We start from the raw sequence: 21,756 nt of genomic DNA, 5'->3' as shown, positions 1-21,756 counted from the left end.
GATTAAAAACTAATCATGTCCTTAGCCTTTTAATCTAACACTCTTTGTATGCTAAAGCTGTACAAACAGGGCAACTTGTGTTTGCTCAGCAGGCTAAACTGCAGCTAAGTAAGTGAAACTATATGGAATGTAGGGTACACGTTAGCCGGGACCTAAGAGTACTGAAATGGTTCTGCACTCTGCAATTGATACAAGCTATTTTAAGAAATGTTTACAACAGTTTGTTTTTATTAGGCACATATCTCTGCATGCTCTTGACCATCTGTTTGGCATTTATGGATTGAATGCATCCTCCAGATCCTTTAGGTGTTGCTCATTCCTAAAGTGGCTGGTCCAAGTATCACACTGAAAGCTACTTTTAAGCACTTAAAAAATCTCAAAACAGTGTGCCACTCCTCAAAACAATATCTAACCCCATTTTGTGGCGTTTTTTTGAGATTTGTACTATTGTTTGGCTCTAGTGTTCTCATTATTCAATTGTTTTGAACGGCAACATTTTTTAAAGTACTTATGTGCTCTTAACTAGAACTAGGGCGTTCTTCAAATACTTTGTGCATGTCGCTAATTTTACCATTCTCACCTGGTATAGGTCAGATGGATTGTTCTATATTTCCACTATGGGAGTATTTAACTTATCCAGCTTTTTTGGGGTTTTTTTCATGGGGAACCTTCTAAAAGTTTAAAAATTGTGATTTGAAATTGGCTCTTCTCGAGACACTCGTCACCAACCAATGCAAATTAAATCCTAGTACGAATTTTTGGCCAAGGGAAGAGCAAAAAACATTGTTTGCCAAAACTTCATAAATTGAAATATCAACAAGAACCACTGCCATTATATTCAACCAGATAGCTGCTTCCTGGTGATGTTACATCTGGAGTTCCTACTTCTTTCACCTCATTAGCTTGGCATCAGAAGGCCGAGAGCTGGTTAGGCAACTTGAAATGTCAGAATGGCACTTAATGATTAATCGGGAAGACCCTCTTGCTTGAATGGACCACATACAAAGGAGAATGACCAGGGGTATAAATATAACATTGTTGATGTGTTTCTTAAATGAGTGTCAGGGTTTGCTACTTGGTACGCCTTTTTTGGTGTCCGATACTTCATTTAATTACATGTGTCAAAATGTATTATACTTCTAAAATTCTTGTTGTAAAAGCATTATTTTCCCTAAGATAGAAATGCAAAAATATTTGGGAATTCATCCATTTGGATAGACATTTCGACTACAAATTAACGATTAGGTTAAACGTGAATAAAATGTTATTAAATAGATTTACACACTTTAAAAAAAGTGCATCTTCAATCACATATCAAAATTGTAATACAAATTGGAAATAAGTTTATTACAGACCTAGTAATGATTCATTAGAACATTGAGCAATGATCTGTTAAAGTAAATGTGATATTTTTTTATCCTATAATGAAGGAAGGACAAGCAAAAAGTAAAGGAAGATAACTTACAGTTCCCTCAAATACGCTCTCATAAGCGTTTTCCTCTTTACACTGAGGACAGGCGAACTTGAACCTCTCGCAGTCTTTGTAGCGTTCTTCATCGGCCAGTTGGATTGGCCCACCCAGAGAGCTAGCCTCCTCTTCCTCTCTTTGGTGTAGCTGATGAGACCGAAATTGACTTGGGTCCAGACCTAAATTAAACAGCATGTGATTAATACTTTCATACACAAATGTTATGGGCTAAGCAGCAGAATTATTCTAACATTATTATCACGTAGTAAGTATTTTACCCAGCCAAGTAGCTATGAGCACGCCATCAATGCCCTCGATGGGTTCACATATACGAGATACGACAGGATGGATTTGCTGGGCCAGATAGTACTGTATATCCAGACTGAGACCCTCTTGTTTTTGGAGTTGTTCCAACGCGTACGCTCTTTGACTGGCTGCCAACGTGGACCCATCCTGCAGGTGAAAGTCAGAAAATCATGTGAGCGGAATGTTTGAACTCCAAGTGCTTTCTGCTCTTTACACTCATACAGGTATAATATTTGCTCTCATAACTCGGAGTATATTATGACTTTCTAAATTACAATCTGAATAACCTAATGTTTAATTGGATTGGATAACTTTATTCATCCCGTATTCAGGAAATTTCGTTGTCACCGTAGAAAGAGGGCGAGGATGCAGAAATAGGACATAAATAGATAGGTAATAAGTTAATAAATAAATACATGAATAAATATGTAAATAAATAACCATGTTGCTGAAATATATATACACATACATTATATATATATATATATATATATATATATATATACATACACACACATATATATATACACATATATATACATATATATATATATATATATATATATATACACATATATATACATATATATATATATATATATATATATATATATATATATATATATATATATATATATATATATATATATATATATATATATATATACATAGATGTATATATACATAGATCTACATGCATGCAAAACTATCAGGCCACACCTCTTGATCAATTTACTAATCAATCAGCGGTAGTTCCCAGAAAAGGCCATTTTATCCCCCCTACAAGATGTCTAAAGGGCAGTAAAGTCTGATTGGATAGGTTTGAAATGAAAGAATATGGCTCGGCCACACAGAGCCTTGACTTCAACCAAATCAAACCCCTTTGGGGCGAACAAGGACAGAGATTGTGAGCATTTGATTCTAGAAAATTGGGGAGATATTTGGAAGCATTGAAGTACACATGCCATAGAATAAAAAAAGGATATAAGCGCCACACTTATTTACAAAAGTATACTAACCCTACTGCGAAACGAACAAGACGATTTAATGTCTAATGAGAATGAACACACCTTGCAGATGATATAAGAAATAGTGTCACCAGCTTTGACTTTGCGTCCACCCTGAGAATTAATCCATAGCGCCACATGAACATGGGGTAGACTTTTCTTATCTGGGTAGTCTTGAGGATCCTTGGTTAGTGCCTAATGGGGTAGGAAAAAGATGGAGGTTGAAATAAAGTATAAGTAAGTCAACAACAAAGCTATGGTATAAATAAAAATGCCCAGTACCTTGTTTATCTCATACTGTTGGAGCGGTATTGCCCCACTTGCTACCTTCTCTCCCATCTCCACAAGGTGTTTCTGTATGTTCTCCACAATGATGTCACGGCTTTGATCTGAGAGGATCTGACCAATCACATAGCTGGAAAAGAAAAGGAAAGTCTAGAGTACATGGATCTCTTATATGAGCTAATCCAGATTTATTTTTGATGTTTTTAATTCACTTAAACGTACTTGCCACATTCCTTAGCCAGGTCACACCAATCTCGTCGAACTATGTCTAATCCTTTGAGTTCCTGTTTAAGGCTGTAGCGCCCGTCACCATGATGTTCCACCACCAGGGCTGCATATTTCTTTTTCTTCAGCAGTAGAAGTGACTTAAACACACCATCGATGTCAATCTCTAGAAGTTTGTACAGCTTGTTTACTTCTCCTTTGACCTGAGTGGGGAAAGGTGAATTACTAAATACAGCATCAAAACATTAGAAAGGGATTGTGATTTTGTTTAATGCTATTTGAGTACCTTATTGCCAAGTTTGAAGACCTCTTCCAACAACTGGCTGTTGGTGTTTATCATGATGGAGTCAGTATCTCCATAGATTACCTCAAGGTTCATCTGAACATAAGAGGAATTAATGAAATTAATTACACACAAAAATACACCCATTAAACACAATGAATACTACTACACATTTTATCACCAAATTCAACACTCTGTTGCATTATTTTAAGTTTCCAACGGTAGCACTGAAACTGCTTACATCTTAAATCTCATCAATGTTCCTAATCTTTTGATTTATAACTCCATAATCTAATTCATAAAGCATTTTTACAGTAGTTATTCAACGTTTAAAGTGGCATGAAATAAATCCATGAGCTATACCAACCTTTTGTACCAGATCCTTGGTGTGCATCAGAATCTGAATGAGAAGAGATGGAAACAAAACAAATTAGAACAAAATTAGTTACCCTCACAATTAAAACAAGAGGGAAACACTGTATATAATTAAAACCATTTCCTGTGTTATTTACTGCCAATCTTTGTGTGAGTGCATGCCTCTGTGGACACGAAAGCAGAGCAGGTGATTTTCTTTTAAACGGGGGATAATTGGCTAAGAGGGCAATTACAAGCGCGTGCTGTGACAGCCATCTTTTCAACCCACACACATCCACGGTGGGCAGACACAAACGCACACTCACGTCTTTTTAATGACTCATAATGGCCTTAATCACCCAAGGAGTGACTGACGGACAAAGACTTAAGTGTCTATGTGTGTGTATGTGTGCGTGCAGTTTTCTTTCTCCAAAGGAGCAAAGTGATCCTAACAGGTGTGGGGTCTTTAACCTGAGAGGGGAGGGTGTCAGCAGGCCGGACAGAACATGGCGTGATGCCGTGATCTGTCACAGGCAATCTGCACCTCAATTGACTCCAGCAGCAAATGCAAACACACAATAACAGAGCGAATGGCGTGTGGGGACGAAACCGTGGGCTATTTCAGAGTAAGGGGCTCTAAAAAGGTAAGACTTAAGCATATTTAATGGGGTGATACATGCCAGGGTACAGTGGTGAGTGTGAGTAATTCACTCAACAGTTTCTTGTATCGCTTAAATAAGGTCAAGGTCTCAACAAGCCAACTGATGGAAACACACCTGGTTAAAAAGCTTTTTGCTGATTTGATAAATCATTGACTGCTACAGAAAAAATGAAGACAGCTGTCCATAGACCTTCATTAGGATATAGATCCGAACCACATTTTAAACTTCCGTTTCGTAGAAATCAAATAAAAAAACTTGTTGACAAGCCAGAAAAGTTTCAATTAATACAAACATTGTAAAGTATGTTTGATCAATAACTTTTACTTGAGACAAACTGGAAAACTGATACTATTTTGCGTAGCACATTTGTTGTGGCTACAAAAACTTGGTTTTCTTTTGGCCGCATTTTTGGCAAGACTAGTTCCCACCTCCAGGGAATGGGGGCCTTTGCAAAACACACTCAGAGGTGGGGGGCATATAATCTGTAATATTGGGATTATATAATTGGTGTAACCCAGACGGCGTGGCTGAATGGTAGGCATTTACCAACCCAGGGGTTGTGGGTTTGTTTCCCCACCCTGTTGACCTTGTCTAAGTATCCTTGCGCAAAATACTGTTGGCCCACGTGGCTCATGATGCAGCGTCATTTGTAAGTAAATGACGATTAGAGCCCACCCAATGGTGCGGTGGGTCTTCCGCATCACTTCGGTGGGGGTAGTATGGGTTTCATTTGCACTCGGTGGCGGTGTGAATATGAGAGTATGGAATATGAATGAATGATGATTAATTAGTGTCAAAATGCACTCTAAAAGTGTGGGTACCTTTTAGAGGAAACAAAATTAATTTTCAATATAATGATATACAACTTACAATTGCTAACTCTTCCAAGTAAGGCTCAACGGTGGTGACAGGAAGGAGCAATTATGATTGACACGCAATAAGAAACAATGTGCAAATTTCAGCACTGAGCAGCAGAAAATGCAATGGCGGTAAAAAGACACTCCCATGGGATGATAGTATGAGGAAACAAGACGCTCCTTAAATGTTCTCTTGCAATGGAACAGATTGTGCAGAATTTAATCATCTAAATGAGCTCAAAGAGGCAGCAGCCCTTAAGACCTTGTTTTATGATCAAGAGACTCAACTGTGTTGGCTGTCACTGGCTTAGTTAAACAGGGCAAGGAGCCACTTATGCACGGTGCACATGGTGCTCATTCATGTGAGTGGAAATAAATGGCATGTCCGGGTTAGTTGCCCTTTGAGTGGAATTTGGTGTCATGATACAGATAAGACTAAATGATTCGATGATTGAACAATGATCCCCCGTGAATCGGACTTTTTAGGCATGTTACTCATAATAAATGACAATTATACTTCAGGCTTGGTTGGACATTAATCAAGACCTCTTGATATGGATGAAGCTCAAAGCAACAGTTTTCTAATGAGCACTCCCAACTATGAAAATTGCACATTTTACATGGTGCAACATCGCCAGTTCAATATATTAAATTTATCGATGACCAAAGACCAAAAATAATAGTTCTGGGTCCAAGAATCAGCAGGTAGATTGAAGAAATGGTCTCCATTGTGGTGAATAGCCACAGGATGGGTAAATCAGGGTGACAACGCCATGAGACAAAGCAAAATTGGAATTTGTTGATGTCAATAATATGTGGACTCATTTAGACACGTTTTCCATATGCTGTCACTTCTAAGAGGGTAGGACGCTCAGAGGAATGGAGCTGTGTGTAAGACAAGTCCTTTGACCATGACGCTGGAATTTGTACAACTGGCAGAGTGAGCACTCCTCACTCATGCACACACAGATACAAACTATAAATTATCACTCAAAAGCAGACCCATTACAAGAATATGAAACATTGCATCTTTAAAAGTTAAAAATGCACATTTTCATTTCCGTATTGAAAACACATTAATTGGAAGCGTAGTGCTGTACCACAAATCATCTGCAAGATCCCAAACCAAGGAGGAATATCTCCCATCACTTGTGAATGCTAGTCAGATAATTATTCAGGTTTTTTTTCATAACAAACTGCTAAGAAAACCTCAGGCAAACTTACAGCATGGCTACTTGCACTTTACCACCTATGTATCTTGGCTGTCACAGTGTCTGCAAGGTTTCACAACCATTTCCCTCTATAAACACTAGTTAATTAAAGTGGTAAATATAACTTGGTTAGGTTGCAAGTGGATCCACAAAAAGAGAAAATGAATCAAGCCAATCTCCTGTTATGTATTCATTTGCATGCCAATCAAGATCAGCACACGATGGCAAGCATGTTAAACGACACTGACTGACTGATGGCTCTTGTAAAAGGTGACTGGAACAACAGCGAAAAATGTTTTTAATTGATTCTTTCCCTAAAAATGTACTGACTTTGCTCACAATATATGAAGGCAAAATATATAGGCTTCACACACACCTGTCCAGGAAGATGGCATACCCCTGTTTTCATGTCAAATGCTGGATGGATCAGTTTGGCACAATGCCCTGTCTGATTTAATGCCACAGGCTGGAATAACAAATGCTGCTATTCAAAGTAAATACCTCCAGAAAGACAACAAAGTGCCTGCAGTCCAACTCAATTAGAAAATACGGCACACTAACAGATGGAAAGGACACATTCCAGTGTTACTCCGTTGCTGCTGACATGAGCAAAGTTTGTTGTTTGTCTGACTAAATAAGAGATGTTTCATGTCTAAACTTCTATTTTACTTGTGCCAGTTCATGGGGGACGAAACGCTTTTTTGAAAGAATGCTGAATGTGCCACTTGGACTCACAGAATGGTATTCTGATTAGCAATGTGTTAGCGGAATACCAAGACAAAACCAATCTCCACAAAAGACCCCCGTATTTCATGGGGGTTAGGTACCGAGCACCATGGCATGTATGCCAAAATCATCAATTTGTAAATCTCTTTAAAACAGCTCACACAGCCTTATTTTGATTTTTATCTCGACCGCTTCACAGTTACTGACCACTCCAAAAGTTTAAGAATGTAGGCTGATGAAGGAAACATCACCTGCAAGAATCAGAGATGCAATGGAGTCACACGGTCTAACACCTTTACCAAGTCCACAAAATACAAGTAGACTGGTTGGGAATGCCAATGCCCCATGGACTACCCTACTGAGGTTGTAGAGCAGTAGAAAACATTATCCCATGGCCAGAACGAAAACCACACTCCTCCAGAATTTGAGGTTCTTTCAAGCAGAGTGGTACCAGAGCGCTATCTGTGCATGGAGGTGAGCCCAACTACATGTGTTCAAAACTTTCCCATCTCACGCACCTACTCAGGCCCTTCCCTCACAGAAAGGTGATATTGCCCATTCCTCGAGGCAGCCAGAGATGGGACTGCCATGATAGCGTCCTTTGGCTTCCACTCAGCTGTCTTTCCACCCTAATTGAGTAACCCCACCTATAGTTTGTGAGCCCATGGGAAGGGGAACCTATGTCATCTCTTTGGCCTATGCCCCATGGGTGCAGACCGGGCCGCCAGGTCTTCGCCATCATGTTCCACCGCAAAGTCTATCTTCAGAGGGAGCCCAACACAGGTCTTTCGAGCTGTTCTTAGTCTGGTCCCTCAGGTAGAACATTTGCCATGGGTGGCCCTAAGGGGCACATACCCCAGACAAAATAGCTCCTAGGATCATTGGGACACTAAAACCCTTGCACAAGAGTAAGGTGGCAACTAATAATGATCTTGTCAACTCTTGTTGAATAAAAATTCCTACAGTTTTACGCCTGAACAACATCGTTAGACAAAGTACAGTCTCTCATTTCACTTAAGTCTGTATAGGGCATTTTACTTGACTAATTTACTTAATCAATTTTGCTAACAGTTGGCCCAGAATTTTTTTTGTTCAGCCATTTAAAAGCTTTTTGCTATTCTCTCATTACCACATTTTTATGCAATACATATTACATGGGGATCCCCATAGACGACAAATCAATACACTGTAATGTACAATCCAATCAATTAGTCTTGTATCACAGTTGGCCTCATTACCAAATGTTACTGTGACAGCTCAGATGTGGAAATCTTTTCTTACTTTAACGTAAGCCACCACAGCATGCTAGAGGGGTCAAAATAGCAGCGCGGTTATCATGTGACTATTTGTTAAGTCCGGGGTAAAGCCACATCTAAAAGGACCATGGAAACAAATCTCCAAGCAAATATTCACAAAGACACATACCTGCAGTAGCCTTCTCTAATATACAGAAATATAATTAATAAAAGACAAACCTTTGAATCCGAGAAATATTGCCTGTAGGAACAGGGTCAACACCATTTACTCATAGACTCACAAACGCAGACATCCACACATTGAGAGGACACATGATCGGATAGTTGTGGGATTCCAGTGTCTAATTCGAGCAAATGATTTGTGATTCGGGAGACAAGAGGAATGATTCAAAACCTGAAGGAAGAACACCAGGGGCAGTAGTATTTACATTGACTTGATTACAACCACACACATTCACACAGGGGTGGGTTTAACCTTCCCGACACTCTGACCTCTCGACACCCTCGCCTCTGTTACCCAAGCTCACTTCTATCCCTCTCTGTGCATGCCATCCAATAATGTCAGCTACGAGCTCTTGTCAGTCTGTTTTTAAACACAAGGACAGAGACTCAATTACACGGCTTTTAGGGAGTGATCCAGCACCTGACAGACCCCCACCTGCTGACGGTTGTCAGATTTGCTGGCAAAATGTCAAAGGTCAAACCAATATGCATTCCAAAACAATCAGCGGCTTCCAGCGGGCTACGTTGTCTACATCACTTGATTAGGACGACAGTTACTTTTTATAATCAGTAGCCAAAAGCTAACCCATAATAAACTGGCTTCTATTTTCGTCCTCAAGTGCTTAGTTTTCTAGTGCCCTTAAATGCTTGCAGACACCCAATTTTCAGCATAACCAACATTAACACCACAACAGAAAACTAACACACAAATTTAAAGATCTACAATTCTTCTATACAGCAGAATTTGGACTTGGTCGTTTTTTTCCCCCAATTAAATATATATACACTGTATAATTTTGACTTCTATGTACATGTTTCAAGGATGACTTCATGGATCGGTCAGTGCTCAGTGGACAATAAATGTCTTCCTGGTGTGACAAATGCATTTAGCAGCCAATTATAACCGCTTGTTGTCCGTGTTTCATATAACTCTTCCGCGGTGCCCGACACTTCTTTGGCGAAGGCACAAAAGGATCTAAAATAGTGCCGAAGGGTTGAGACGGACATCAATCTGCGACAAACCCACAGCCGTGTAATTCTAAACCTTCACCTTCCTCTTAATACCACCGCCCCCACCTCCTCTTTCTCCTTAATACCCACACATACCAGGACAGAGTTGGTCCACAACAAATGGTCTGCCGACAAAGGGCAGAGTTCGGCCAGTAGCACTTGTGCAGACACAAACATTAAACCTGCATATACACACATGGATGTGAACACAATCTAAATTTTATAAATGCATAATAAAATCAAATAATCATGAGAAACACGTGAAAAAGTGAGGGGTAGACTTAGCACAAATGGGGATGGCCAAAAGTTAACTTCCCTTCCCAATTGATCACTGTAATCTTTTTCTTGACATGTACCACCAAATTAGGCCTCATTTTAGAAACAGTAGGAAAGACAAGAGCCAATTAATAAATGCATTCCCCTCCAAAACATAACATTGTAGAAGAGGGAGGATGTTATTTGCACTTAGACAGGGACGCTTATGCGTTACAATTGGAAAAATAAAAGCCTCCTAAATCACGATACCAAAGTAGAGTGCAAATGTGACGATTAAAACCGGGGCGGAGGTGCTAACGGCAACAGCCACAAATACATCAGCATGCCGCCTATAAATGCCAGCTGGCTTTTCTGTCTCGCTTTAGTCGGAAACTACTGAGAAGTGCTTGGCTGATGGCTATTTGATGTCTGGGCTCCAAGAAAATCAATCAAATCAACTTCAGTTTGGTCAAACAGAGGTCGAGCCCAAATTCTGTTGCCGTAAATATAAACTTTAATTAAACTGATTAAAATAGAATCTTAACGGAGGAGTTCTTATGAGAGTCTTTAAACCTCAGACAATTTGAATAAGCAAATGACACAATTTTTAGAACAGGGAGGGCAGACTCGGGTTGGGTTGCGGGTCGCTTTAACGTCAACTTGATTTCACGTGGGCCGGACCATTTTAGATATAATACTTAGATTTCTTTTTTATATATAAATGGAGTAAAAGAACTGGAGTAAAATTCCTGAATATTCAGATTTTTATAGATCTTAAACCATGTTTATTTTAGCTTTTTTAAAAATATATTTTTAGGTTTTACAAACTGATTGTTGAACTAAAAAAATGGATTAAAAAATTACAATTATTGATTTAAAAGGGGGAAAATCAGGAAATGTAATATACATCTATACTATTCATTTTAATTTGATCCTAAAACAGAAAGTCATGATTTACTTTCCCGGGCCACACAAAATGATGCGGCGGGCCAGATTTGGCCCCCGGGCCGCCACTTTGACACGTGACGTAATTGGATTTAGTGTCTTGACTGGGAGAAAAATCAACTTTTTAATCAGAACAAAGCTACAATTAAATGAATGTGAGGCGAATAGTTCATCTTACTTATATTACACACTGTTACATTTCAATGACAAACATGACATATGTTTAGACATGGCGATAGAATGGAACAATAGCAGACACTGTTAGCGAGGGGTTCACATTTTGGCTTGAGCGTAATGTAACCGTGTCAGCCTAAACAATTCTACTGCCCTCGTCACTGTGATTTTCTAACGTTTTTCAGCTTGCGTTGACCGCAGTAACTCAACCACAATTGCAATGAAACATGTGCGGAAAATAGCTAAACAGACTTTTCAGACTATTAAACAACATTTTTCTCCCCAGAATGTTAAACAAGATGAGTCCAACTGGGAACCTTTTGAGTAAAAATTCTCATTCATTTACCTTCTGTTTCACTGAGCGTGATATGTCGAGATAATTTAAATAAACCCAAAGTCAGTTAATAATCATTGTTGGACATTTAAGATGATTTTTTTTCTTTTCAACAATTTGCATGCTTTTGGATGCATGCTTTGTGTCTTTGCTTTCCTACAGGACCCATGATCTTTGTTTCAAAACACGTTTTCTACCACAGGTAAAAAACAAATCAGGGGGGAAACTGTCAAAGTATGTTGTATATATTGTATCCAATACTGGAAAGAATACATTATATCGTGACATAATGCTATTGTGACATAAAATGGGCTTTCTAGAGGATTTTTTCCCCCTATATAATTTCCAAGCCTAATTCCTCCCTATTATCTCGCATATAAGCCGCCTCCACGTATAAGCCGTACCTTTAAAATTCCATTAAAATTGTTGAATTTTACAATTTCTCTCATAAACTGGTATATTTCAGTCAGCAAAAATATTCGTTCGTCATTTTAGCATCATTAGGATCACAGATGAGATCAGTCAAGTGGCAGGTTCCACCCTTGACTGTAGACAATGTGTGTAATGAGATCTTAATGAACAACTCCCTCAGGGCAGGGACCAATGTCTCCCTCCCAAGAGGACATACACTGTTAAATCTCAGTCAAAGTGTGAGTCAATGTGTGTGCGCATGTGGTGTTCAATTACTAGACCACATTTAGCTGTTTATGTCATGCAAGTCATCACTTCGCACCTATTTATTGAGCATGTGAACACCCATGTTGTTCCATTAGTGAGTGTTGAAAGAAGTTATTGCATCAGATTCAATTAGATTTTTTTTTTGCACATCTGGATATAGCGCCAACGGTTTATGACGCTAATTACGTTAATTCAGTAAAGACTTTTTTATATTTATTTGAGGAATTTCTCTTAGCCACAAGTTACAAAGCAGTGTAAAAGGGCAGTCCAGGAGTGGTTAATAAAGAATATGGTCTAGCATTGCCCTCTTGTGGAAAACAAGATTTGTAACCTGCACTATTAGTTGACTTGCAAAACTAACATTTAACAAAAGCCTATATTATATAGATAATTAAGTTGAAATGATTCATTTAGTTTGATGGTGAAACAGGATAAATACCAAAATCAATTTTGAAACTGACAGCTGCAAGACAACACCAGTTAAGGAAAATGTATAAGTATTAAATAAGCATTTTAGATCATATTCTGTATTAACAAGTGTCCAATGAATTCAATTTATGCTGAACTTACCTCCCTGCCTTTGTGTGTGACCAAAGCGGCTAATGGCTTGGCATAAAAGCGACTGTAGCTGAATCCTAAACAGCCATACATGCTGTTAGCCGTGAGCTTCAACGCCTTTTGACGGATGTCATACTGAGAGAGACAAGTAAACCAAATTTAACTTTGTTAACCACTTGGTCATTTAATAAAATAGTGTCTGATTTTGTGTTTACTAACCTGCATATAAAGGTCTGTGTTGTTTTCGTGTTGTTTCATCAGTTGCTTAACCTGTTTACGGCGTTCTACCAACTTCCTGATCTCCTTGGGCAAAATTCCCATTTCCAGATCACAATCTGGAATCTCTGGGACTTCATCAAGATCAAATTCCTGTTGCCATCAAAACAGCATGTTATTTTAGATGTTGGAATTAACGTTAAATATAAATCACAGAGACAAAACCACATGCCTGACTCTTCTTTTGCTTGCTGGAAACAGCCCTCTGAACAGTGGTGAAGCAGATGTTAAACTCTTGTATAATGGATGGATACAGGCTGTTGAAGTCGAGCAGCAGCACAAATTTGTCATAGAAACCTGCAAACCACAACAGAGATATTATAGTACCCCAATATCGAGAGCAAATACAAACCTGTTTTCTCAACTACACGCACCAACTTTAGGATCCAGAACCAACCCTCCAGCATAAGCGGCTTTCTTCTTACGTGCCCCTTTCCCAGTGTCTACCTCTTCATCTCCTTCCTGCTTGGACATATGAAAAGAAGGGTTAAGGTTTTATGCATGGACTGAAAAAACTAAATGTAATAGAAAACTTGAGTTTTATTACCATGGCCATTGATGTTTTCTTAAAGGATGGTTTGTCAGGGACGATGTAGTTTTTGTCATGGAAGGCGTGAAGTAACAGGAACTCATTTCTCTCCGCACGACCGCCCATTAGAGTACGAGACTAAGAAGGAGATGTTTAGGTAGATTATTCAGTTATACTTTGTGGCTTCAGTCTATCATTATTTTTTCCATAAGTATCCTAAAACAAATAATGTTCATAAATTGATGAGAATTTGTTAAAATGATTAAATCGAGGAGTGGGGGTAAGTGCATATCCTTGTACAAAACCATATTTGTACAAAAAAAGGAAATAGCAATCACAACTCCTCATCACCATTTTCCTTTCGTGCTATAAAATCAAATCTGACGAAGAGGCACTATCTCACTTGTAATAAAGCTCTCAATAACCTGTGCAGTAAAATTTCATTTTCATTATCACATGACATTCATCATCAAACATTTCTTGATATTGTATAGATGCAAAAACATGTAAGTAATGTAGAAAGATAGAGTTGATCCTACATCAGGGTTTTTCGATTAGTGCGTCAAAATCTGCTCTACGAGAAAGACAAGACTACACAAATGTCACTTGACAGTAATCAGAGTGATTTCTTTCATGTGTTACCATGACATTGCCGGCGATATTGGTGATCTGCAAGGCCAGTGGCAGGACATTCAGCTCACACATCATTTGAAGAATCAGCTTGGCATCAGTCCATGTAAGCTCCAACAGGTAAAGCAGATGGGGAGAATCACTAGTGGGGTGAAATGGAGAATATTTTAAAGTGGTACAAATTCAGTATACAAGTCTGAATCTGTAACTTGTGTAACAATAACAATACTTAAAAAAAATACTTTTCTAGAGAACTGTGGCTAAGGGCAGAACTGCAGTAGCACATAGCAGACTTAAAAACATGGAAGGACACCTGTAAAGATTTCTGATGCTCTCTTGAGGAATGGTAGCTCGCTCCACCTTCAGCACCTGCGCAGCCAACTCAGTCAAATGATAACTCTTGCAGCGAATCAGCTCCTTGGCGGAGATCTCCGTGTCACACACAAGGCGACCACAGGTGGCGCTCTTCTCTGCAAAGGAACTACGGCCCTGCAATCAAAGTGGAGTTAGTAACAACCAGTGTTGGAATTGACGCTGTTACATGCGTTACATTACATAATTCATCTACCTTTTAGCAGTAAATTTTAATGTAATATTTTACATTTTTCAACCTATATTGGTTACTGTTCAAGTTACATAATCCAAATGAAACGTCTTTATCTGCACTTTCGAATGGATGAGACACAATACATAACAATTGGCCTTTATTCAACTGAAGAATATTGTCCTCCGTAAGAAAAATACTTTAAAATCTTTTCAACATTTTTTTCTTAGAAAGTGACAGTTACCTACATACCTGAGTAACTAGTAAAGCAATTGAATTAGTTTTCAAATAAGTACAAATATTTATAACTCTTTACTTGTCAAAAGTAACACTAGGTGGTCATAACACAAAATGTCTGTTGAAACTTACCCCAAGTTTGGGCATGTTTGCCCTTCTGAGGCGTCCAATCTTGGACCAGTGCGGAACTTTGCAGAAGTTTAGTCGCTGCAGTAAAACTTCAAGGTCAAAGCCAAAAATGTCATGACCCTTAAAAATACAGGGAAAGGTTTTATGTTTTGTTCATGCAATTAAACCGAAAGGGGAAAAAAATAAGACTCTAGGAAATACTTACCACAAGAACATCAGGGTCAATTTTATGCATCTTGGCTAGAAAGAAGCCAAGTAGAGTTCTTTCTGATGAGGCTATCTCCACTTTAGCTTTCTAGAAGAGAAGAGAGCCTCTTTAGTACTTTTTCTAAAACATCATGTTAAGATTCACAATATCTTGTAAGGCAGATTCACAGAGATTCTCATTGTTCTTGTAACTAATCTCATTAGTGTACAAAAAGCTGCCAAACAAGTGAAATGTTGTTTTTTAATCTAATTCCAAACTGCTGTGGACATCCAGCCTGTGCTAGTCTACATTTTCTCAGTGTACTATGGCTAAATTTCGATTCAAAATGACAACACACCGTATCCTACCTAGTTTTTCCGTGACTGGACATTTCGTCGACGGACGTTTGGTCGGCGGATTCGCTCGCTCTCAAAATTATAATCATGAGAGACAGAGCTTACTGTTGAAATCGATCAACCAGGTAATCTCTCGCTCTCAAAATTATAATCATGAGAGAGAGAGAGAGAGAGAGAGAGAGAGAGAGAGAGAGAGAGAGAGAGAGAGAACTGTCCGTCGGCCAAACATCCGACGGCCAAACATCCGACGGCCAAACATCCGACGGCCAAACATCCGACGGCCAAACATCCGACGGCCAAACATCCGACGGCCAAACATCCGACGGCCAAACGTCCGACGGCCAAACGTCCGTCGGCCAAACGTCCGTCGGCCAAACGTCCGTCGGCCAAACGTCCGTCGGCCAAACGTCCGTCGGCCAAACGTCCGTCGGCCAAACGTCCGTCGGCCAAACGTCCGTCGGCCAAACGACCGGGTACCAGTTTTTCTGGCTACTATAATACCATATTTTTGTGTAATCTAAACTTTGCCCAGGAATATCAAACCATCCTTCTATATCAACTCACCTTTTTTCTCAATGCATCATTGAAGTCATATGGGAAGATACAGTCAGTAGGTTTAGTTACCACTAAAAAATAAGAGATTTGATGAGCATTGATTACCATCTTGGCTATGTGTGATGAATTAAAGAATTGCTAGCAGGAGCTCACCACAAAAATGAGTCTGATAAGGCGGTTGAGGAGGCGCTTTGTCCATATGAAAGCTAGAGTGGATAAGTGCTGCCAGGGACACTATCTGCGAGAAATAAAAATAAATATTTAGAGCACACCATTGTATAGGAGCCTAATATTTTTCAATGTAAAACAATAACTCAGCACTTACCTCATTGTGATGGGTTTTGGGGTGTTGTACGGTTTTGAGGCTGATGGACATGACAATGACAGGTGGCGGTGCCAAGTCTTTGACCACAGTGATCAGGTCACTCCTTGGGGCCAGAGCCTCTACTTTGCACCAGCTGATGGGATGACTCAGTAGCTCTTTCAAATACAAACACAAAAATATTTAGATAGTCTGTTTATTGATTTGAGATTTGTTGAACCCCTTTTATTTTAATTAGGGAAAGAATCTTAAAAAATTATTCTGCTCTTACGTGGTGTCTTGATATCTAACCAGCATGGCCCTTTAATCTTTCGACTGAGGAGGAAATGTTCCAAGCTGGAAGTGTTGGTTCCAAATATGTGGGAAAATGTTTGCCCCTTAAGGTCAGGCCGCAAAGCAGGAAACTCAGCCTTCAAAAACAAAAAAATATGTTGTTGCCAGAAAGTTTAAGAAAAAAAATGAAAAATCTACCAACAACATATGCATTTACTTACTGAATAGCGGACCTCCAGGTATTCACTTTGCGCGGGGACGTCTGGAATTTCAAAGGCATAGTTCTTCTCCACTTTCTGTAGGCAAAACAAGAATGACACTTTGAGGGGAAGAACAACTTAAAAAATAATAATAAATAAATCAATCAACATTTTGCTGGGGAGGGTACCTTGGCCTTGAATTTCATGATCTTGTACTTTTCTGAAAGCTCACTGAACTCCTGATAAACGTGCATCATTTCAACAGGCACATTAGACATCTCCCCTGTCTTGGGGTCTTCTTTCTGAGAGTGACAAGAGGAGAATTTCAAACTAAAAGATGGTTTCAAAGTATCCATAAAAGTACTATATGCTGACACAAAGTGCATCTCATAAAATTTTATGTAACGCTAGTAGCAACCTATTATATTTTTTAACAATTCGGACTGAGGCCATTTCTTAAAATTATCAATCAATTACACAAAATATAAACAAATTCACTGAATGGGGACCAGTTGTTTCTCATGGTGATGACGACACCTGTTAGCAAAAAAAGTATTTTTTGTGATTTACTCGGGTATCTACTGTATTTATTTTGCAAACCAAGTTGTAGTTCTTTTTATAGTTTGGCTGGGGGTGCAACTTGTGTGAAATTATTAACACATTATTATATAATTTCACATTATCTTAACACTTAAGTGCAAAAGGGTGCTGTAGGCTTGTGTTGATAATTCTAACTTTACTGGTGGGTGGACTTTCTTATTCTTATTATTAATTTTGTTTTAAATACCTTTCAAAATGACATTTCTGTTCTTTGTTTGGGGATTTTACCAAGCAAAATTCCCCCCAAAAATGTATATAATATATATGATTTTCCCCCTTTCATTGTGCATTTTTCGGCCACCCTGGTGCGACTTATAGTCCAGAAAATACTACTATCATCTTTGGCCATTTCCTGACCAACCACTTAAAAATGCAAATTCATTCTTTCTTTGGCCAACATGCCTCTCCAGTTTGACAATAATGTGAGTCAAAGTCTCCAAATAAAACCAGACAGGCAGATTATTGTGAAATATATTGTGAAAAATGGTTGTAGTACATACATATTCACGTGGCAGGAGATACATGGTGCGTTCGATGTTTCTAATGGAGACGCAACAGCTTGTATGAGACTTGGCCGACTCGATCCACACCTTCCCAAACAAGTACACCACACCTACATGGCAAAAAATAGGTGAGGTTAGACTTGAAAAAAACACTACAAACATGCTAGATTAATGACTTTGCTATACCTGGCTGACTGAAGGGGTCTTCAAATGCATCGAGCCAATAAAATCTGAAAACCTGCTCGCCATCTGGACCCTCCACCAGTGGCAGCTTGCTGGAATCCACCTGTACCTCCGGAAGAGCTACATTTATAGCCTCATCCTCAGCCTCATCCCCCCATGAGCCTGCTGTCTTGCTGCAACCAGAAGCATAAATAAAACAGTGGTTAACCACAGCACGCCTGGATAATGTCATGCAAACATGGACATTATCCAAAAAGAGTAGGATGGATAAATAGAACAGAATTGAATGAGAAATCCTCCAGGCCTTTTTTAAAATAAGGAAATCAAGTGTTTGGGGGTATTTCAACATTCCATTCCTATTCTTGATGGGGCAGTACTCAGTTCAAAATGCTCTGATGTAAGGCTTACTGGAGAATGGCATGATGGGGTTCTTCTCTAACTGGAGCCACAAGGCCTGTTTTGCTTTCAGAACGGGCCTCTTTTGTGACTGCAGGCTCCACAGATTGGACTTCCATTGGCTCATCAAAGTCCATAGTATCAAACACAACTTCAGCCACTGAGCAAAAACAACAGAACTGAAGTTAGTCCAATGGTCAAAACAAAAGCAAATCTGTAATTGGCCTAAAATGTTTGTTTTTGATACCTTCCTCTTCCTCTTTTGTTGTTTCTGTCTCTTTCTCTACTGCTGGAACATTTTTGGGCTGAGTAGAAAGAAGAGGTTGGTACTGAGAATCTGAGGGTGGGGCTCGAATCACTTTGGCCTTTGTGGTAGGAGGCTCCTGATTGGACATGAAGACAAAATACAGTTTTAAAAGCCCAGTTAATACACATTATTAGATCACATCTATAATTGTCATTAAACCAAACCCATGACATTTAGTCATCTTAACGTAGATAAACTAAATATATGGGTTCATGGTTTACCAATAGAGTTTGTAAAATCAAATTTTTAGGAGTACTAATTGATTTTAAAAAAATGGAGATCACATGTCAAATATATCGGACTAAATTATCAAGAAGCATTTGGATTCTGTGCAAAACATATTTTCCACTATAAATTACATTTCCCTGGTATTGCTTTAAACTACTGTTATGATATTAATGGAAATACATTTAAATATTCTTTTCATTTAAATATTTATTCTTCAAATATGGGTGTTGGGGTACATTTTATCAAGTCTTAACTTTACTTAATCTTTTTGAACCTATTTTGTTCTGGCCTGTGGGCCTCTTATGAATATTTGTATTCCATTTATATATTGTTTTCCATCGCAAAATAATATAACTACTTGACTACCCAAACTTAAAATTAAAAAAAATCAAACAATCAGTTAATAGTTTAAACTCCTGAAAGATTTACCTTGGCTATCTGAGCTTTGATGGAGAATGGATTCATCGGTGATGCAAGAGGTTTCTTTTTCTTTAATGTCATAACAGGTGTAGGAGAAAGGAGGGTCTTTTTCTGGGTGGGCAAAAAGCGAGCAAAAATGCAGGCAAAAATTATGAGACAACAGAATATTTATCACAGAAGTCAACAACAAAAATGAAACCGTATTCTTGTTTGCGCCCACCTCTGAGTGGAGGTCTTGTAAGAGGTCTCCTAAGAGATCATCCTTAGACAAGTCCACATCTTTCTGCAAAAGACCACATTTCGGATTGTCAGATAAACAAGATACATGCAAACATAACAGACATACATATTTCTGTTTTAGTTTTGAACTATTTTTTAAAGACTATTGTAAAGAGTGGACCTATAGTGTTCGCAATACATGAAGTGCAATAAACTAATGCACATGTGTCAAAGTGGCGGCCCGGGGGCCAAATCTGGCCCGGCGCATCATTTTGTGTGGCCCTGGAAAGTAAATCATGAGTGCTGACTTTCTGTTTTAGGATCAAATTCAAATGAAGAGAATATATGTATATTAAATTTTAAGATTTACGCTTTGTACACGGCAGATAGAACATGAGGCACCTCTGCTGGCTTCTTTACATGACTGTTCATGAAGAGGGTCTTGATACTATTGGGTTTTGCCACCGTTGCTTTTTTCATTTGTTTCTTCAAGGCAGCTCCTTTGGCGCTGGCCTTTCCTGCAAAAGGACATCATATTACTGAAATAATCAGAAATGGATAAAAATTGCATCTAAGACATTACGGCACCTTTTTTTTCCACCACGTCATCCTCCAAATCATCATCAAAAATCTCTCGGCCGTCCTCCACGTAGCCGACACCATCTGAGAGTTACAGTATTAGGACCATATTGTTTATAACATTATTGACTACTCACCATCATCGACTATCCAGTCATCATCTTGTCTGTCCCGTACCATCTTAGAGTACTGGGCTTCATCTACTTCTTCATACACACTACTGAACTCCTCCACCTGGAGCATAGGTTATATATATTATCCAAAGTATGGTGTGAATTCAAACCGGCAAGCAATGTGTAGGTGTAAAGGATTTTATTAGGATTAGAGGTTTGGCATTGACTAAATATAATACTTGACTGACCTCATATTTAACCTTCTCCCCTCTCTTGGCCTTCTTCAATTGCTCCAGAGCAGACCTTCTCCCAACCTTCTCCTTCTTCTCCCGCCTGGAACGAGACTTGGCCAACCCACAGCCGTCTCCAACATCCTCTACAAATGAATTATTGATTTAAAAAAATAATTAAGCATATTTACACTGGCTTGTCATTCTTTCACCTCCATTTTAATGACATTAAAAACAAACAAAATGATAATGCTGGAAACAGTCAAATTTGAGTTACGAGATTTAAACCACACAAAACATACTTTAAATTTGAAGTGTCAATCTATTAACACGTTTTGAAACGACAGGTAGTTTATCATCACGGCACACAAAATCCACAGTACAGAATGTAGTAAAGATGGCAACTGACATTGACAATACTGCTAACCTCTCATTTTGTTTATGATTAAATACAGACAAACAGAGAGCGTTAAATGATCTGAAAATATGTTTGCCTAATCGACATTGTTTGGTAACCATTAATAAACACGGTAGGATTCGTAATAGGCTAGCTAACTAGGATTTAGCCGACTAGATTCGAAAAGAAGTTGAAAACAACATGGGCTAAAATAAATCTACCTCCACTCGGGGTGTCCATGTCTTTCTCAGGATTTGAGATCGGAGACATTACTTATGTAGTGCAGGTTTGGTGCTCTTGTACATCTACAAAACAAGAGACCCGCAACAAAACAACACAATAACAGAAAGTACCGCGCAATCTCTTTCCCGGGGAAAATTATGTTCCGGATATGACATCTCAGTCAATGAGAAGTGACGCAGAGTTACAATATCTGTCCACACGGTGGGAGTGTTTCTCCAAATTTCCTCCAAAACAATAGAGCAAGACTTTAATTGTGGCGTTAAACGTACTTCCGCTTGGCCGA

The 21,756-nt window shown here is 38.8% G+C and overlaps 1 protein-coding gene across 3 annotated transcripts in view; it reads right to left on the bottom strand.

Annotated features, from left to right (window-relative positions):
• Window positions 1–21,613, bottom strand: part of pola1 (polymerase (DNA directed), alpha 1) — a 46,005-nt gene extending 24,392 nt beyond the window's left edge. The window contains exons 1-33 of one of the 3 annotated variants that reach the window (XM_077736380.1): window positions 21,452–21,613; window positions 20,852–20,979; window positions 20,628–20,724; window positions 20,500–20,574; window positions 20,314–20,429; window positions 19,913–19,975; window positions 19,702–19,803; window positions 18,985–19,120; window positions 18,750–18,897; window positions 18,345–18,514; window positions 18,156–18,268; window positions 17,244–17,357; window positions 17,077–17,151; window positions 16,854–16,992; window positions 16,586–16,740; window positions 16,414–16,498; window positions 16,270–16,331; window positions 15,368–15,457; window positions 15,166–15,282; window positions 14,566–14,741; window positions 14,265–14,394; window positions 13,641–13,760; window positions 13,468–13,558; window positions 13,266–13,390; window positions 13,037–13,186; window positions 12,830–12,952; window positions 3,942–3,974; window positions 3,578–3,670; window positions 3,289–3,494; window positions 3,064–3,196; window positions 2,845–2,976; window positions 1,747–1,921; window positions 1,466–1,647 (exon numbers count right to left, since the gene is read on the bottom strand). In XM_077736380.1, the coding sequence (XP_077592506.1) occupies window positions 1,466–1,647; window positions 1,747–1,921; window positions 2,845–2,976; window positions 3,064–3,196; window positions 3,289–3,494; window positions 3,578–3,670; window positions 3,942–3,974; window positions 12,830–12,952; window positions 13,037–13,186; window positions 13,266–13,390; window positions 13,468–13,558; window positions 13,641–13,760; window positions 14,265–14,394; window positions 14,566–14,741; window positions 15,166–15,282; window positions 15,368–15,457; window positions 16,270–16,331; window positions 16,414–16,498; window positions 16,586–16,740; window positions 16,854–16,992; window positions 17,077–17,151; window positions 17,244–17,357; window positions 18,156–18,268; window positions 18,345–18,514; window positions 18,750–18,897; window positions 18,985–19,120; window positions 19,702–19,803; window positions 19,913–19,975; window positions 20,314–20,429; window positions 20,500–20,574; window positions 20,628–20,724; window positions 20,852–20,979; window positions 21,452–21,500 (3,903 nt within the window). In that variant the 5' untranslated portion in view covers window positions 21,501–21,613. Of the gene's footprint in view, window positions 1–1,465; window positions 1,648–1,746; window positions 1,922–2,844; window positions 2,977–3,063; window positions 3,197–3,288; window positions 3,495–3,577; window positions 3,671–3,941; window positions 3,975–12,829; window positions 12,953–13,036; window positions 13,187–13,265; window positions 13,391–13,467; window positions 13,559–13,640; window positions 13,761–14,264; window positions 14,395–14,565; window positions 14,742–15,165; window positions 15,283–15,367; window positions 15,458–16,269; window positions 16,332–16,413; window positions 16,499–16,585; window positions 16,741–16,853; window positions 16,993–17,076; window positions 17,152–17,243; window positions 17,358–18,155; window positions 18,269–18,344; window positions 18,515–18,749; window positions 18,898–18,984; window positions 19,121–19,701; window positions 19,804–19,912; window positions 19,976–20,313; window positions 20,432–20,499; window positions 20,575–20,627; window positions 20,725–20,851; window positions 20,980–21,451 lie in introns of those variants that run through there. The other 2 variants (XM_077736381.1, XM_077736383.1) reach the window with 2 other exon arrangements.
• Window positions 21,614–21,756: the final 143 nt, after the last annotated feature.

This window comes from Stigmatopora nigra, chromosome 16 (genome assembly GCF_051989575.1).
Source record: "Stigmatopora nigra isolate UIUO_SnigA chromosome 16, RoL_Snig_1.1, whole genome shotgun sequence".
Classification (NCBI taxonomy): domain Eukaryota; kingdom Metazoa; phylum Chordata; class Actinopteri; order Syngnathiformes; family Syngnathidae; genus Stigmatopora; species Stigmatopora nigra.
This window is presented reverse-complemented; position numbering and strand designations above follow the sequence as displayed.